This window comes from Drosophila elegans, unplaced genomic scaffold, assembly GCF_018152505.1.
Source record: "Drosophila elegans isolate 14027-0461.03 unplaced genomic scaffold, ASM1815250v1 contig_814, whole genome shotgun sequence".
Lineage (NCBI taxonomy): Eukaryota > Metazoa > Arthropoda > Insecta > Diptera > Drosophilidae > Drosophila > Drosophila elegans.
In genome coordinates, this window is record NW_024546167.1 from 12,984,385 (window position 1) to 13,003,363 (window position 18,979).

The 18,979-nt window shown below is 38.9% G+C and overlaps 1 protein-coding gene across 1 annotated transcript in view; it reads right to left on the reverse strand.

Moving 5' to 3' along the window:
• Positions 1–18,979, reverse strand: part of LOC108138728 (protein sickie) — a 151,537-nt gene that overhangs the window by 131,828 nt on the left and 730 nt on the right. Inside the window, 1 exon segment of the mRNA XM_017261095.2 lies at positions 10,342–12,059. Coding sequence (XP_017116584.1) covers positions 10,342–11,937 — 1,596 coding nt within the window. The 5' untranslated portion in view covers positions 11,938–12,059.

Consider the following 18,979-nt stretch of genomic DNA (forward strand, 5'->3'; position numbering starts at 1 on the left):
TCGTTAGCTAAGCTGCATACCTTAACCAAATAAATATCTTTTATATTATTACGGCTCGGATCATTATTTACGCCGTCAACAGTCTTTTCAAATATCTAAAAAATATGTAAATGCAGCAGCAAAGTGGGTGAGAAAAATTCCAAAGGGTCTGGCCGCTTAGCGAAACGAAAAAAGGAGCAAATGCATTTTTCAATGACGCCTCGAGAGCTAAAAACTTGCATTTGCATGCGTAAGCCAGTGAAACCCGGGGAGCCCGACCACGAAACATTTGAAATGAGGTTGCACGGTGCTGTTGCTTATGCACAGTTGAAATGTGGCCAAGCCAGACGGAAAGCTGGAAAAATGGAGGGCTAAACTGAGTTGAAATGCGGTTGGTTTGGGGATATTATTAAAAATTCTCGCAATGCCAGTGGCAGTGAAGTTTAGCTATGCGCAGAGGTGTTAGAAAATATCCAGCTCATTACTCGTCGCCCGTAGCCCTTTTTTCTCGCCCCCTCTCTCTTAAAAGTGTGACAACCCATTTCCCAACTGGTTAAAACATTTGAAACACTTTGGCAGAAAGTGCTGACGAAACCCGCATTCCAGCTCGCCCCTCAGTTTGTCCCAAAAAAACTGAACCATCAATTTCTAATAATGTAATTTGGTAGACGTCATTTTGCACAGGGAACAACCACCCCGAGGGTGGAAAACTTTCTCTGCCCCACTCTCTAGCCACACTTTCATCACGTTCAGCTGGGGGAGAAATTTGCATTGCCAAAGTGAAAATAAATAAATTTGTTGTTTAACGAAGGCAGTTAGTCAAATATTTGCAAGTTGCATCAGCAAATGCCAAAATGAGCAGAGAGACGGAAACTCAATTACTGGCCATGACACCTCACAACAATGCTGGCGGAAAATTGAAGGGAGGCTATTGCCAGGGGGATTGAGCAATCCACACCCACATTCCAAATGAAAATCCAAATACAAGCCAGAAACATTCGCACGCAGGATGAATCCGATCCGGAAAGAACTCGGTTCGACAAGGGTGGGCAATCATTTCCATGGGTGCAAGAAGAAATTAAAATCTAATAACACAGCTCAGAGCATAAATATTTGTTATACTTTCCACATCAAGTTTAAGGCTCGAAAACGGAAAAGGACTGGGGGACAACCCCTGTTTATATAGTTTACGGTCGCCAGGAAAAAGATGCGAATCCAAAGGGATGAGTTCCGGCTACATAAAAACAAATGATTCAACACTCCGTAAGCCCCAGAAGGTGGGTGTTTGGATGGTTGGGTGTGTGAGTGGCCTCGACTCCAGGGTAACTGCAACAGACAACCTTGATATGTCCGCATGATCCTGTGTTCCTATTCCTTTTCCAGTTCCTGTTGGCCGGGCAACCTGTGCTCTGCAACATTTTGCTGCCGCCTTAGGTGAGGCTTCTGTTTTTCCGCCCGTCTGCAATGCTCAAACTCCATTTCCGCAGATTGCTCTTTGTTGTTTCGTCCCCTTTATTTTGCGGTGGGTATTTCGGTGGTTGCAAAGGCGAGGGTGGACTCAGGAGTTATCCTTTCACTGATCTAATGATAGATTGTAGTTTAATACTGTTCAAAAGATAAGATCTTTGACTGATCTAATGATAGATTGTAGTTTAATACTTCTCAAAATATAAGGTCATTATTTTTAATCTGTCATATCTTCCACAGATCTGACAGCTCTGAAATATCATATTTTTAATTTCACATAAGAGTTTCTTATTTCTAAATTTGATTTTAATTTATGCATGATAGGGTAGATTTTTGCTTTACTTTCTTTTTGCAATAAATACGTTTTTCATTATCACGTATATTTCCCGTATGTTTTTTTTCCATTTCCACCTAGAATAATTTGCTCAATCAGCCCTCTTTATCCGGATTCGAACCCCAGCATCATTTTTGAGCTTAGACTAGCACAAATGTCCTGAGAAGGGAGTCTATGGCAGGTCTATTACAGGTAGAAACAACATGAGCAAGAGGGTAACTTTTCCTGTTTGAGATTTCAAGTTTTTAAATGAAATTTAGTTCAATTTGATTATGACAGAGGCGCACATATTGCATTTTATATGGCGCTACTGTCTGTAGTTGACGTTTAGTCGATGGGTGTAATCTTGGCTGAAAATTTATTTCAACACCCTTTCACCATTTTCCCCCCTGTTCAGTGGGCGTTATTGATGGGAGGGAATTGTTTCCTTTTACTGAGAAAAGTCTTTGAAATTCAATATGCAGTTTGGGTCCAACGTTGGTTGGCCAACATCCCCTTTACCGAAGGCCAATACAAAATCAATTATGGGAATCAGCGCGCCTGGGAACGCACACACACTCTGATACCATATATCATGGAGGTCCTTCGAACTGTACGTGCGTGTAAAGCAAGTTCTAAGCCTGTGTAAAACTATAAATGGCACACAGGACTCGGCGATGTCGCCTGCGTAGGCTTAAGTGTGTTTGACTGCGGCTAATATTTATTTCCGGCAAATAAATCCTCCCCAAACCTACACCCAAACCCTAAGCCAACATCCAGCACTCCGTCCCCGGGGCGAAAAAAAAAACAGGATCAGCAAACAGCAAAACAAAAAAGAAAATACAGTAAAACCAGGTTATTAATTTCTCACAAAGGGACCCCCAAATGTATCTATATGGCTAACCTTGACAGAAGAAGGGGTATATCGATTTCAAAGGAGGACAGCATTTAACAAAAAATTTTAATTTAAATTGTACAAAAAATTAACAATTGTATTACAATATTTTTTAAAAGATACATATATTGATAAATATAATTCAAAATACTTTTGATATAACAGTTTTCCAAGAGTATTCGAGGTTCAAGACTTAGCGCAAAAAAAACATAGTAAATTTAGGTTATTCATTTCTCACAAAGGATCCCCCAAATCTAAATAATTTGTATATTGAAAACAAAACTTTTAAAATTAAATAAACACATTCCAAAAAAATTATTAAAATAAGTATTACTTATTAGAAATCAGCAATGAAATTAAACATTACATTTAAAATAAAATTTCCAAGGGTATTCAAGGCTCCCAAATCCCTCGCACCATCTTTTTTATATTTTATTCCCCATAATGATTCTGCATGGGGACACATTTGGGCATTAGTTTTATGGCATTTATGTCGCAACCCCAAAGTAGCACAAAAACAGCAGGAGCCAGGGAAAAAATCGTTATTGATAGCCCCCTAGTTGCAGGATATGTGTGTTGTGTGGAGTGTGTGTGTTGTCTACATTCAGGGTGCACATCATAAATTTCATACTCCTCCACCTTCTCCACCCTTAGTTTCAGTTGTTATTTGCTTGTTATAACTCTTATCACTAGGTTACGTCTGTGGCCATTCATCTTGTCAATTTTGTGAGTTGTTGTCTCTTCTAATTAGCTACAAATCTCAGACATTTGCTTTTGCCTTTTCTGTTTGACAGCTCAACATGATAAATATTTAATGCTATCAGTATTTGCACAAAAAGCCAGTCATTTCCAAGCAAGAACTTAAATTCAAAGTAAGCCATTTGGACAAGAAACCTGAAACGGATTCTCAATTTGAGCAAAAGGTAAGGTACAAAATAATCTTTTTGCATTTCACTTTGTTTGCGAAAATATTTCTTGCTTTAATTCCAAGTTGGGCAAACCATATTTAGTGAAGCTATGGGGTATGTGAGAATAATAGACAAATAGGAAAATATTAATGAATTTTAAATGATGTTTGACATAATAAAATATTTATTGGAGTTTAATTGAAAATATACCCATGACAGGATTATTATTTATATATATTTCGGTGGTGTTTACCCCTACCAACACCAATCATCACTAAATGTTTAAGAATCTCTCAGTCCTTACAGATTTGCCGACATTTCTGTTTACCTCCATTTGCATTTATTTGTAAAGTGTGTAATTTTATCTCTGAGTCTCGAGTTTCTTTGGCTTAAAAAATATTAAACAGACAAGAGGAAACTCCTTTGCCGGCATTTCGCACTGATTTATTTGCCATGTTTCTTTTACCTTTCAAGTGCACAAATATACAACAGCTTGAAAGGGAAAAATGAGGAAGACAGAGGGCATCATGAGCCAAAAGAAATTTAAATAACTGCGTCGAGAGAATCTTTTTGCTGTTTGCCAAGAAATGCCAGAAACAATGCAATTATTTTATGTGCCCAGCATACTTGGCTGCATTGACTTGTAAATTAATTGCATATTTTCGAAGGCTTATGGCGCCAGCGCCAATGCAAGCTGTGCCGACCCAAGGGCAAAAAACCAAAAACTTTTAATTAGTTGCACAAACAACAACAATAACAACAACATAAGCAGCCTCAGACTTGAGATAGAATTTAATAAATAAATTTCTCAATAAGCCAAAAATGCGCAATTTCAGTTACCCACTGCAACTAGACGGCAAGAGCAGTTTAAAATATGCATTAACTGGTCGAAAGCGCCAACAAAGCGCCGACTGCAAGCCTCCGTGGAAGCCTGCCCATTCTGGTTAGTGGCCAAAAATTATGGCTATAATTTTTCACAGCTTCCAAAAGAACCAGAACAGCCGGAACGAGGCCCAGGAAACTTTCCCAGCTCCGCTCCAGCGATTATCCCATAAGCAAAAAAGTAAAAAAAAAAAAAAAAATAGAAGAAAAAAAAAATAACTCTGAAACTTTTCCCTTTTCAACATTGCTGGTCTGATGCATTCTTGCAATAGAAATAGGGAATAGCAAAACCAGGAAGCAAAACAGAATCTGGGGACATTATAAATCTGTCACGATTATTGTTAAATAATGCATAGGACTTGATGTTTTGTTTGGCCAACGGAAAGCAACTTAGTCGCCGTCCAGACGGTGTTATTTTAAATTTAAATTTAAAACTTGTTGGCTTACCTCACAGTTTCAAGTCGTTTGGGATACATTGCCGCAAAAGTTTAGCAACTTTTAAACTAGTTAGCACTTTTCTTTATGTATTTCTTTGAATATGAAATCAGGTGTGCTTTTACAGCTTGCATATCTAATCGAAAACAAATGTTAATTTTTTGAAAATATTTTGAGAGTAATAACCTCTCTAAAAATTTTCTGCAAAACGCTTATTTCAACATATAATGAAATAACCTGCTTAATTATTTAGTTTTTCTATTAGAAGCATACACATAGTTTTTAATAATTTATCAGAAAAATATATTTGTATTTTAGGTATCTTATATTTATATTTGCAACACCTTTGAACGGAAATTAAAAGAAACAAAGTAACAAATAAAATACTCTACACAAAACTTCTGCATGAATAACAACATTTCTTCATTGTTTTATGACTTTGAGTATTGTAATGAATAAAGCAAATACGTTTTAAACTTTAATAATAAAATTAAAACATAAAAAAAGAGCTTTAGCAATTTTACTTTTATAGGTCAGGACTTTCCTTAATTTTCCTGAAACTATTTGCAGCACAGCCCATTTCCCCTGGGAACCTAATCTTCGGCTTCTGTTCTATTTTCTGCCGGTCTATTACTCTAACTATCATTTAAAAGTTGGCGTGGGGTGATTGGGGGGAAGTCCCTCCAGGAAGAGCTTCTTTCTGCGTCTGTTTGAGTGCTGTCTGGACGGCCTGACATGTTTTAAGCATAAGTGCAACGCATTTAGCTGTCAGGGCTGCATTTTGCAGTGCAGTGAGGAGTGCGGACTGCGCAAGGAGGAGCCTTCCTCGTCCTGGCTGACTGCCTGTGCCTCTGCCTTTGCCACCGCCTTTAATGTCCCGCATGCGGCCACTAAGTGACGTCGACGGAGCCGCCGTCCATGTAAATAAAATGGATACGAAAACGAAAATTCGAGCCCTTGCAGCAAAGGACACTTATCTGGTACACTGGTGGCTTATAGTGCGGCAAATTGAAAACTTTAAGTGTGCCGGAAAATTATGAAATGTGCATTTAAGCCAGGCATTTCGCATTTCGAGCCGGAAAATGCAAGAATGAGGAAGTCGTTGTCCTTGTCCGACTGCTCCGACTGTCGCCATCACATGAGCAGCCAACATTGGCATTAATAATTCAGTGCCGCCAGCTGGAAAATGCCTCGAAGGACGCAACGACTGCCCACAGAATTAATACTGAAAAATTAAAATTATTTTATTTCTTCTCCAATATAATTATGAATGAAAAAAGAAATATTTTCTCTATAAACTGCAGCTTAATCTCCTCATTTTGTGGGGGAATGGAATGTCCATTGGGGAAAACATGCAGCTTTTACAATATTGACAGTTGCAGTTCCTTATCGAGGACATCCATGCTCGCTTAATTGTTAAATTCAAAAGCGAAAATAATTTCTCGTTTTTTGTTTGCATGGATGAAACAGGCTTTTGTTTTTGTTTTTTTTTTTTTAATTCGTTGTTGCCTGTAATGCAAATGGCAAATGGATTCACGTGAGCACCATAAGTTGAAAGCTATGTTTTTTATTACAGTTTTCAGCTTTTATCATGATGATCTTTATGGAAGAATTTTGTGTAATGTTGTGTATTTTTCATTGCTGTGTAAAACATATTTTCTAAAGCTTATATTTGCTTATTCAACATTTTTATACTTTTCTGCAATTAATTAATTATTATTATAGTAAAACAAACTTTTCCCTTTTAACAAAAACACTTTGCGGAATTTGTAATTACTAAAGCTAAAACTTTGTGCTTTATTAAAAGCAAATACATTTTTTTCCCAGGTACTTCATACAATTTGCAATCATGAAAACTTTTGCAATATTGGCAATGAAATTAAAAATTTTAAATATTTACTCTGCAAAGGCATCCAAATACTAATTAGGTTTTAAAACCAATTTGATTTTATGGCACCCTTTTAATAAAAACATGTAGCGAGCGCTTTAATGCCTTTTTGAACAGTGCATTAACGAGCTGCATAAAATAAAACATAATTTTACTGCAAAAAAGAAGTAAAACAAAAATAAGTAAAAATCCAATTCATAATTATGTGCAATTTCGCACATATGGCAATGGCATTTTCCGTTCATTTGTCGCTGCAGGCGCAACATAATTATAAAATGCATTTAACATTTATTGCCGGTCATAAATCAAAAACTTATCGAAATGAAATCCCAACCCCCGGGATGGCCGAACATCTGATAATCACCAAGGGAATGCAGCATCCGTAGCGACACTTTTTACAACTTATTGGACTAATCAGAGGCGTTTTTCGAGGGGAAACAAGGAAAAGCAGGGTGTGTGTTTGGGATCTGTAAAATAAAGTAGCCGCACGGCACGCGACTTGCGAATTGCCGTCACCGGGATGAAGCATCCTTCCACGCGGAAAAACAACCCACTTTTCCTCCCCAAAAAGGTAAACGGTTTTTGGGAGCCACCCCCTTATTGGTTGCAGCATCCTGTCGCTGCGGCAAGGACACACACAACTATGCCTGACAGTTGACAGCTTAGCGCCTCGCGACAAGTTTGCTCTCTACGGAAAACTCCGGGAAAATTCGAGGAAAACGTCAAGGGTGCGGGTGCTAAATTGCATGCCTCGCTGCTGTTTTGCAATTTGCAATTGAGACTTTCGCTCAAGCAGGGGGTAAAAGTCCAAACATTTTCGAACAAAACGTGCAGTAGCCAAACCTAGTAGTCCTAGGCCAAAAACCCATTGACCATTCCCATTTCCATTCCCCACCAGCACAAACACGGGGATGGGACAGTAATTAATGGTTATGCAAGCGCCAGCCGCCGTTTGCATAAATTCCAAAAATGTTTTTGTTTGCTTTGACTTTGATGGAAAGTGGCATTTGGAGTTGAGGAGTCAGAGCTGCGTTATAGTGGACTCGAACAATGGGGGTGGAATATGTGAAGTGGAAAACTGTGGTTTAAGTCCGCAAGCAGAATTGTGCAGACAATTACAACACTTGACTCTTGATGCTGCAGCTGTTGGTATCTTGATTATAGCTTTTACTGGTGATAAAAAGTTTGAGAACAAATGAGATGCTTCAGGGTTGTAGTGTGTAATTTATAATGAAGAATACATTTTTGCTATTAAACGTTTATTCTATGAACTTTTTTAAAAGAAATAGAGAAAATAATAATATGTAACTAAGGATTCCTTATACTAAGTAATGTAAATATATATTTTAAACAACTTAATTTATTTTACAATATTCTTAATATATTCTTTTTCCTAGTAGCCATATTTTGTTCTATAATTTATAAATTCTTCGGTGTTGTTCTATTAAAATCTTTATGTTTTTTGTTTTGTTCAAATTTCTTCTACCCGATCATCCCTTTATCTGGCCAATATATACCACCTTCTCGAATGACCTATTTTTCCTAAATTTCCATTTTTAATCTATTTTCAAAACTGTCTTTTATGGAACTAATTTTCCCTTCTCAACTACATTCAGTGCAGGCAATGACAGCATTTTACCTTTGAGCCCGCCAGCTGATCCTGTTCTGGACCTCCGCCCGCCATGGCGCATATCAATTTACATCCCATTTGCTGCAGGACACCCCCCATTCCTGGCCTTTTGGAGAAAACCTTCATTTGCAGCTCCGGCCATCTATCCAGCCATCTTTCCAAACAACCAACCAACCAACCAAACAACCAACCAACCACCACCGCCCACAAGGATATGAAAAGCAATGCACTTGACACTTTGCAGGCCACTCCAGTGGGCCAAAAAGTGTGCTTCACTTGATGTCCTGTCGTCGTTTCATTAGTTGGTCCAAACAGCTAAAAATCGCCGTCAGGAGTTTCTATTAGATTGAGAAGCATTCGCTCAGGGTTGTGTTGTTTCTTGCTTCTTTATTGGTGGCATGCCTCAAAGCGAAAATGTACAGCGCGTATTCCAATTTGCAAATGATAGAAAATGCCTGTGGCTAGGAAAATTGGAAAGGGGAAAAGCTTATGTGACGTACTCCCACTACCGAGCACTCAACACCATGGCAACGAGTTTTAATTCAATTCCATTAAAAAAGAAGTCGCTAAGATTGAAACACACACAGCTGGTGTGGATGGGTGGGTGTTTGTTGGTTGGTTGTTGTTCCTGACTTTTCCCCGCGCGCTTTTCATTTCATTCAACCTGTCCCCCTCGCTTGGGCACACAATCAAACTAATGTTCGGCGGTGGAAAAACTAATGAAGCGAGCAGCGAAAACGCGACGATTGATTGCTCCCCAGAGGCAAATGGAACAACAGAGAGATGGAGGACGATGGCAAGGGCAAGGGAAATTGGGAAAGCCAGATGCAGCCCAGCAGAACCAAAGGAAGTCCTCGGAAAACCCCACCCGATTCCGAATTCCGAATTCCAAATTCCGGGGAAATCATTCGCAATGCACTGTGCCTCGAAAATGCACTGCAATGGCTGTATTTTTTGATAATTTATACCCAACGATTCGGCCGTGGGGGTTGACAATTGCGGGTGGTTTTGGGCCATGGGGTTGGCAATGGATGTGAGGGACAATCTAACACCTCCCCTGGGGTGTTTGAAGATGCATAATAAGACTTGTTAAGTTGCTCGCTCGTTAAGATAAGTGAGCCGGCAAATGGCGACAAGTGCGACATCGGAAACAGCCCGCAATGATTACCGGCTTAAGATATGCGAAATTATACATATACATATAGCAGATAAGTCGATGTGACCTGCTGTGCGGGGTGCTTCCAATGCTTAATGCTGCGATTCACATTACGGTAAGAGGATTAGATGCGAAATGGATGAGAGTTAGTTAAATGCCCTGGGAATATTGTGGAGGTCATAAGAACGCCAAAAAATAAGCCATAAGACGACCCCATCGTTGTCGACATTACGGTGGCACTTTTTGGGCTGCATCTTAGCATTAATACTCAGATTTGCATAGGGCAATAAGGAACTTGGATGTGCTTATGGAAAAGCTAAAAGGTATTAAAAAAGGTTTTTTCTTGGCAAATGGATTTTATGTACTTTTTAAAAGCTTTGAAAAAGATGATTTCCTAGGAAAGACAAGGTTGAGTTAATGCTAGCATACAAATGCAGTCAGAAAAATAAAATTCGATTGGATATATGAATAAAGAAATAAAAAAATGAAACTAGTATTTCGAATTTGAGAGGCTAAACTATAATTTGTCACATTAAGAAATAAAAATATTAAATTAAAATAAATGCGGCTGTATAAAAGTTTTGTATTTTAGACTTTACGAAAAAGCGAATATGATTAAATCGAATCGTCTGGTCTAAAGTTTTGACTAAAATTATAAAACTCCCCGCAAGGATATAAAAATTACTCATATCAAATGTTTAACAAATCTTTGAGTGATATTATGTAAATGTTCCCCAAATATGACTTATAGATCAACATATATTTATTTAAATTTGTTACAAACTCACCTCCAAATACCCCTGGACACTGTCGCACTGCTGCAGCACCAGGATGGCCGGGTTGGCCCTTAGTTCGTCGGGGGAGCAGGGTGACAGAAACCCACTGTCCGCATCGCTGTGCGTTGAAAGGGGTCGTGGCTTCCGTATCTTGTACTGGACATGACGACTGGGCACCGGGCCGGGATTAAAGAGCACGTAATTGGACTCCGTGGGCACTGTGTGCGATCGCTGATCCCTTCGCTGTTGCTGCAACAACTGCTGCAGGTGCAACATGTGATCGGTGCTGACCAGTTCGGAAATGGCCCTCTGCTGCTCATAGGTGTTCTTGTCGCTGGTCTTTTTGCCACTCCGAAAGGGCGATAGATTCAGGAAAGTGAGCTTCTTCTTCATCGATTGCTGGGCGGGATTGGCCAGGGAGCAACTGCCCCCGGAACTGGCTGAGTTTGTGGAAGTGGATGATTCCACCAGGGCAGTGGAGGTGGTCTCCGTATCCTTGGACTCCTGGCTGTTCGACATACTGGCCGTGTGCTCCAGCTCGCCGAAGAGCTTCTCCAGATTCTGCTGCTCCAGCTTGGCATTCACAAGCTGCTCGTTGCTATAGGGATTGGGTATGCCAATGTCCAGAGAGAAATCACCTGGTTCGATGATAAAGTAGTTGTGGTGATCAAAGCTGGCCAGGATCTGTGGGCTCTTTGGCCTTGGTTCTGCTTCGGATTCTGCCTCTGGCATGGCCGAGGTCTCTATGACAATTGTCTCCTCCAGTTCCAGTTCTTCGTTGTCGTAAATGACCTCCGGCACCATCTCATCTTCATCCTCGCAAACCAAATGCTGTCTGGAACTGAAAAGCGGATCCCTCAAGCCATGAACAGTGGAGCTGGGATACCGCATGGCCTTTTCGTTGATAAAATCCACCGGATCGAAGAGGCAATAGTTCTCCATGTGCGAAGTGGCCGCCTTGCGTTGTCTCACGGGCAGATTCTTTAGCTTTTCGGAGTAGTCAGCAGCGGCGTCTTCATTATTATTTGCCGATTCCGGAGCCGGCGGTGGGGGAGATATCTCCTGGCTAATGGGTCGTTCGTCCTGCTGTTGCAAGGACTTTTGCGAACCGCGATGCAAGGTGGCAAACAGGCCGCGTGCTATGCAGTTTTTCAGCTCACTCACACGTCCCTTATAGGGACTCGATTGGGCACTACTACTGAGGATGGAGGCCTCATCGATTCCCAGCTGCTTGCTCAGCTCCTTGCGCTCCTTTTTGCTGAGCACAACCTTGCCCCGACTGGGCGTATTGGGGGCGGAGTGGAGCAGCCGCGACGGCATTTGCGAAAGGGGCGGTGGTGTGGGTGGCGGTGGTTCCCTGTACGGCGGTGGACCCACCAAGCTGGTTGCATAGCTGACTGGCAAATCCGGATAGGCTGTGCTCGATGTGGTGGTGGGCTCCGTGGGCAGAAATTCCAGCTCCATGTAGTTGGCATGTGGCAGCAACTTCTGTTGATTGTCAGTTCTTTGGCCCTTGGGCTTGGCGCCCAGTTGATTCTCCTCGTTCGCATTGCGATCGGGCTTGGTCGACGAACCCGGCCGCAGTTTACCCGACGCCTGACTGGACATTTCTAGGATTTCATTGCTGCTTCCATGGGCTCAGCACTTTTCACTCACTCACTCACTCACTTAGAATTTTGTATACATTTTTTCCACGCTGGGGCAAAATTAATGGTTTCATAAATCTTCATCTTTATGGTGGGCAAAAAGGCGTTAATGGGTTTTCTAGTCTCACAACAAAAAAAAAAGGACTCTCTCTCTGTTTGCATTTGTGTTTGTAATTGGATTTTTGAGCTGATGCATGTCAAAGTTAAATTAAAACTGACCCAGCGAGTCGGGAAAAAAAGGAGTATATTTTTTTTGGTTATTTTTGCGGGCAAAGTCATGGTCATGGTTACGTCGTGGTTTTGTCTGCTTTTGAAGTGTTTCCGGGAGCCCCAAAACAATGCCAAAGTCGAGGTTTTTATAATTTGTCTACAAAAGCAATTAACAGACAAGCCAATGCTTCAAGGGTTATGAAAAAAGGTGAACAACTCACATTAAATTACTGCACACTCCGTTTTATTTTAAATTATTGCAATAAAGCTACAGAATAAAACCATAGAAGTTGCATATATATTTCCAAAAAATCTAGCTTTGTTAAAATCATTTCTTTAAAGAATTTTTACTCTTTATTTAAACCTCATACCTGGAAAAACACAGGTATTCTCTTCAATGATTTAAAAATACTCTAGTAAAATTGAATGTGCGATGGATGGTAAAAAAGGAAATTCAATACGAAAATGCATATCAAGTGCTCACTAAAGTTTCACATTTGATTAAGTTTCGTTTTACCTTCAGTGAAAGCATGAAGGAGATATCAATAACAAATTGACTGCAAGTGGATGCATGAATTTATTAAGTGGAAAGCGAAATGAACAAAAGAATTGCTGAACAGTCAAGTGAAGGTATCTTTTCCACTACAATCGCTCAGATTTGGTAAGCAAAAATGGAGTGAACAGGAATAAATGAAGCACATATCAATCGCTGTTAACCAAAAAGCGATTAACTCAGCATTGTTTCCTGTGGGAAAACCAACACGAAACTTTTCGAGCTAGAGTTTTAATTTCTTTTATTTTAGCCCACTCACAGAACTATGACGAGGCACCAGTAGAAAAAAAAGAGCAATTTTGCCTGGCCAATGTGGAAACAACTGAGAGGGAAAACCGAAATGGAAAAAGTTTTATTGGCAACAAATTGAAAAACCGCCTGGCCATTTGAGCCAGTGAACCAACAAGTTGCATAATTGTTGGCGCATGATAAAATTAAACGCCCTGAAATGAGCCGATGTCCCAAATGGCTCCTGCTTCTGCTCCTGCTTATGCTTCTGCTCCTTTTCCAGCTCCTGCTGCCACTTCTTCCGTTTCCGGCCACTTCTCAGACTGCAGGTGGCATATAAAAGAAGTTACTCCACTTAAGTGGAGTTTCTCTGCCGGTGTCGGTCGGTGCGACGCCCCATAAAGTATACACAAAGTAATTTGCAATTAAAATGTTAATTTTTAATTGAATTGCAGATGGCAGTAGGCAATGGCAGTTGTCTCGAATACTGAATCAAGTTAATTAGTGCCAAAGAAGGGATCGGGAAAAGGGGAACCTGTATCACTCCAAGGTTGATTAATCCAGATTAGAACAAAGTATGCAAATTAACGGGTGATAAATGCGAATAATTGTAATGCCACTTCTGATGAGAGGAAGAAATCTGTAGACTTGTTAATCATTTTAGCCGTTTTAATTACAATTCTGAAAGTAATTTTTTAATGAATGAATGTTTTCCGAGAATTTAATTAAATATAATAAATATATTTAATATTTATAGGGCTTTAATTACTTTTTGAAAAATAATAAAACTAAGCACATCTCAACTTCAAGCCTTTTCACGAGTTTAGTAACTATTAGTTTCACTGCATTGCCAAAGTAAAGACAATTCTAAATATATTTTAAGCATTTGAACTTATACAACTCTAAAATCAAAGTCTTCACCTTCTCCCTGTAGCTTTAAAACCATCTCAAAGCCACAAAGATAGTGCACTACTTCGGCATCACCTAATCCCTGACACTTTCAGTTTCTATGACTACTCACATAAAGGAGGAGGAAAAAAAGTGAAAGACATCGGGAAGAAAGGCGGGACTCAAAGTTAAACACTTTTGCTTTGAGGTTGAAGTTACTCGCACTTCATCTGTTTTTGCTTTGCTTTGCTTCCAGCTGGCAGCAGTCAAAGTTGACAAAATACTTGTCATGATTTGTGCATTGAGTTCTGGGCGCCCTGTGCCCGCCCCTCAGTTCTTAACTTGTAATTGCAGCTTTTCCAGCTCTGCGGAGTGAAAAAAAAGTGTCCCAAGTCCCGAGTTACACCCACTGGGAAACCAGACGTTTTGCTCTAGGCCATCAAGCCGCAAACTTTACGAGTTGATAGCTGAAATAAAGTGGAGCATGCATTGGGGCGCTTATAGCCCAACCACCCACTTCATGACATCATTTTATTTGCACTCAATCTCAGCTCCCTTAGTGGAGCTTTCTGCGCCCAACACGCTGTGCAAACTTCGCTGCCAAGTTGGTTAGAAATGCTTTTGATTTGCTGGTAAGTTGACCAGCCGCCCACCCCCCGACTTTTCTCGACTCCCTTTTCATACAAAGTCCACTTAGAAAAGTGCACGCTTTTCTTTCTTTCATCCAGTTGCTCTCGTTGTACGAAAAGCCCAACAAAACCTAAAATGTTATTCAAACAGAAAAGAAAAGTATAAGTATTGCGATGCAGAAATAAATTCTAGTTGTGGAAGCCCTTTTTAAAAGCCTTTTAGATACACTTTCAAATAGTTTTGATTTGATAATTATATATTAATTTATCATTCAAAATTTGAAAATTATATAAATATAATAAATATAAATTTAAATTTAAATTATATACGACAATGTCATTTTAGTATAAAGTTTATTTCAATTATAAACTAAGCAATATTCAATGTTTTAAAAAAATATGTACTTTTGTCATATTTTTAATTTATAAAAAAAGATTCAAAAAAATCTATCCCTTAACAAATGTTTTAAATTACGCAAAGGTCCATTTTGATACCTACTCTAAAATGTTAAACAACTAATTTCGTTGCTTTCTTTTAAAAGGCCAACGAAAAATAAAAAAAAGGATATTGAGAAGTTCTAGTTAAATAAAACTATTTTTAATTATAAATTTTGAGTTTCTTAGATTTTGGAAATATCCAAAATAACCCCCTAATGCTTTGGTTAATAATTTGAAGTCAGTCTAGCACCTCAACTTTATTCGACATAGGGTATAATAAAGTGGTAAAGCCTGTAACAAAAAACCAAAGAAAGAGAAAAAAGCGAACTACAGTGCGTATGACAGTTTGAAACACTTCTAAAGACTTTTGAGATATGCCGCAAAGTTGGGGGGCGGTAGGCGTGGCAAAGTACCACAAAACCAACGCCCCAACGCTAGAGGGCAAAAACAAAAGAAACGAAAACCCTAAAACAGAATCTATGTGCAATTCAATTAAAGCGCAATTTGCAAGCAGTCATCATATTTTCGTTACTTAACGAGCCAACTACGGGGGGCATTTGGTGGATAATGAGGGGGCGTGGGGGGCGTTGGGGACTTGCAATTTAATAAGACCCATTGAGCGGGGGAAAACGGAAATCGCTTGAGGAAATTGTGTGTTTCAAGCAAAAGCATACATAATAAACTCATATAAAAGATTGTTGCATACTTCGGGGAGCAACCAGGAGGGAAATCCCGGGACATAAATACCCATATTTGCAATTCGAACAAGTGGAAGTGGAGGTGGAAGTTGGAAGTTGGATGGCAAGAGGCAGAAGGAGGGTCTTCTGGAGACAAGCGTATATCCCCAGGCGGACAACGGCGAGGAACAGGAGGAAAAAGGCGAAAAAACCAGCGGGGACTACGTCGAATGTTATTAAAAAATAGAAAGCAAAGCACTCATTTCCCCTCTGCGCTCCACCAGCGAAGTCATAAAATTTATTAAATGCCTAAAAGTATGACAGCAATAGACAATTTATGGTGGGGGCAAGCAAAGAAAAACGAGAAAACGAAAAAAAAAAACAAACTAACTGCGGAAATGAAAACAAGATTTTCCTCTGGTTTTCTATACCCTGAGAAATTTTGTAAACATTAGCGGAATTTTAATGGCCCTGTGTTAATTCAGCCATGATGTATAAATATTTATCAAGAACATTTTAATAAGCGTCAGCTGCAATCGAAATTAGCTGGAAAATATATTAATATTTATGAGAGAACCGTCATTTGGCATAAAATCGAATTCTTGTAGGAATTTAAAAGGGACTACTGTTGTCTATTAAGTATTGGTATTTCCAAAAAGGAATTATGAATTTCTAAAAACATTTTAAAGTATAACTTATGTTTTAATAAAAAAGTAAAACGTTTGAAGACTAGATCGATTTTTAGGTAATTTTTATAAAAGTAACATATTTAATTATACTATTTATACTATTTAAAAAAAAAATTTAAGGATTGTATACTAAATCCAATATTTTATTAATGTTTTAATATATACAAATTTGTTCCCTACTTACAAGCAGGTGCTGTAAAAGTTGCTACGTAAAAAAAAAATACTGCTATTATTCTGAGATCATCCGTAATTAAAACATTTCAGTCACATCTGTCACAGACCCAAAAATAACAAAGCTAGTTCACAACTAAAATTACCCGTCTTTTGTTAGGTGTGTAAGACGACTTGTTTCTCCATTAGTGAAATAGCCACCACTTGCGCCCTTGATAAGAATCGAAAAACCTTTTGAATATTCATTAACCAGACCGCATACCATTTACACTAATTTAAAGTTACTTCCATGCTCCCGCCTCGACAATTTTCCGAGTCATTGTCGACGTGGACAGCAAAAGCATATTTCAACTTCATAAATTGAGCAAATAAACAGGCGGAGCTGGTGGCGAATGTCCCTGCAGACGGATGTGCAACCATATGGTCACGCCTCAAGCTCATAAATTAGCACCATACGACGACGGACGCACCGAGGACTATTCAATTTGAGGATGGCAAGAGGGACATTTGTAAGGATTTGGCCAGGTGCACGAATGCCATTAACATAAATGGGTCGAAGGATAACAACCAGTTCGCATTCAATTCGCCGCCCTGTGTTTTTAATTACGTAAGCGGAGAAGACATTTCCAACTTATTACGTGTCTTCACTAATCCGCTAAGGACACAAAAAATTGCGTACAATCAATCCTAAGGATTTCACAGTGCAAGGAAAACAATTTTCCATGGCTGTTTCGGGTCTTGTTTCGCATGGCGCAATTTTCCACTACATCGGATTAAAATGTGATATGTTTGGGATTGTTTACACACAGTTCGGGGGAGTTTTTTGGGGATCGCTGGTGTTGGGGCGAGTAAACGGGAGCAGACAGTCGAGACATGTGTTTGTTTACGAACTTTTGGCAGCTTTGTTTTCGGGGGCGTGCCACGTTTCACTGGAGTGGGTCTTAATTTCCGCTTCGTAAGCATTTCTTTTTCACACACAGCATCTTTTTTTTTTTTGCTCGTCCTTTTGCTTGTACTGGATTTTTTTTCTTTCTTTCTTTGTATCCATGATTTTTGTTTATTTTGGATTTGTTTGCCCTTTTTCCTTTACATGCCTGCTTGAGTACTTCCGGTTACGCCGGAAGTGAGAGGAGCACATATCAGACACAGTGGGACACAACGCATGTTAGGGGAGGGGGCTGGGTGGTCTGTTGGGGCTTTAATTGCTACGAGTGGAAAATTGAATTCATCTTCCATGTCTCCATATGTGCGGAAAGCACGTTACACATCCTTAATGCAGTTTCAACTTGCCAGGACTGTTTTGTATGTTTCCATGTCCTTAAAAAGGAGCAACAAATGAATTTAAGAAATACTTTTATGATAAAAATAATCTCTTTTTACTACATTTTATTAGATCTTATGAGAAATTTTAACTAGGCTACCAATTAAAAATGTTTACTTAAAATTCAACAAAATAAATAATTTTATTTTTTCTTATATGTGTGTTAAGCTAAAAGTTGTAAATTGAAATGTTAATTTCGAAAACTATGAAACCCAAAGAACTTGGGATTGAACATGCAGATTATATGTCTGTTATCTGTATGTCGTTTCATTTGAAAACAAGGTAGAGACAAGTGATTAGACATTTTTTGTTTATTGAACTATTATAATAGAAGTTATAAACATAAGTCCAAATTTTCCGGCACCTAAAGCCCGATAATAAATAAACATAATCTATAATACACACATTTTCCAAATAAATGCATTTAAAACGTATTGTATATCAATAATGTATAGCGGCATGTAAACGCTTTCTTAAAATGTTGGGAAAACATATTGTTTGTATAAACTTTAAGCTGATTTTATGTTGCTCAACACGTTCGCGGAAGTTTTGGCTTCCGAAAATTAGACAAACACGTCTTATTCTAGTGTTCACTTCTACTTTCGGCGGCATTTGATGCATAATAAGTAAGGGATCCACACATGAAGAAAATAAATGCCGATGGATACGAGCGATTTATTTGGGGATTTGTTTGAATTAATTGAAATTAACTCTTTAGACTCAATAATCAATTTAAAGCAAAACTATAAATTTAGATATCAAAGCGCTGTGTTTTGGTGTACGCAAAATGTGGCTGAATAAATAATGCGCAAGCCTAAGCTGAACCTAATTTAACCAGTGAATTAAACTTCAATTGAATTTTAAATATGTTTGCATAGGTAAACATACGGAAATAATACGTAGGCGTACCTAAAAAATCACAAATCAAATATGTAGGATACATATATGGGAAAAATAAATCGCCCCATTGTTTGATTTTCAATAGAATACAATCTATAAAGTTTAGCATTAACTGGCTATAAAGATTTGCGTAATCCTTGCATTCCACAGTAGGCACTCCCCAAAATCTTACAAATTAATACACCCTATATGTTTGACTCAAAAAATCCGCCCTTACACGCACTTTGAGATCCTCATTATGGCACATCATCCCATCTAATTTAAGGCATGACGATGGCTTGGTGTTTCCTTGGAACGTTT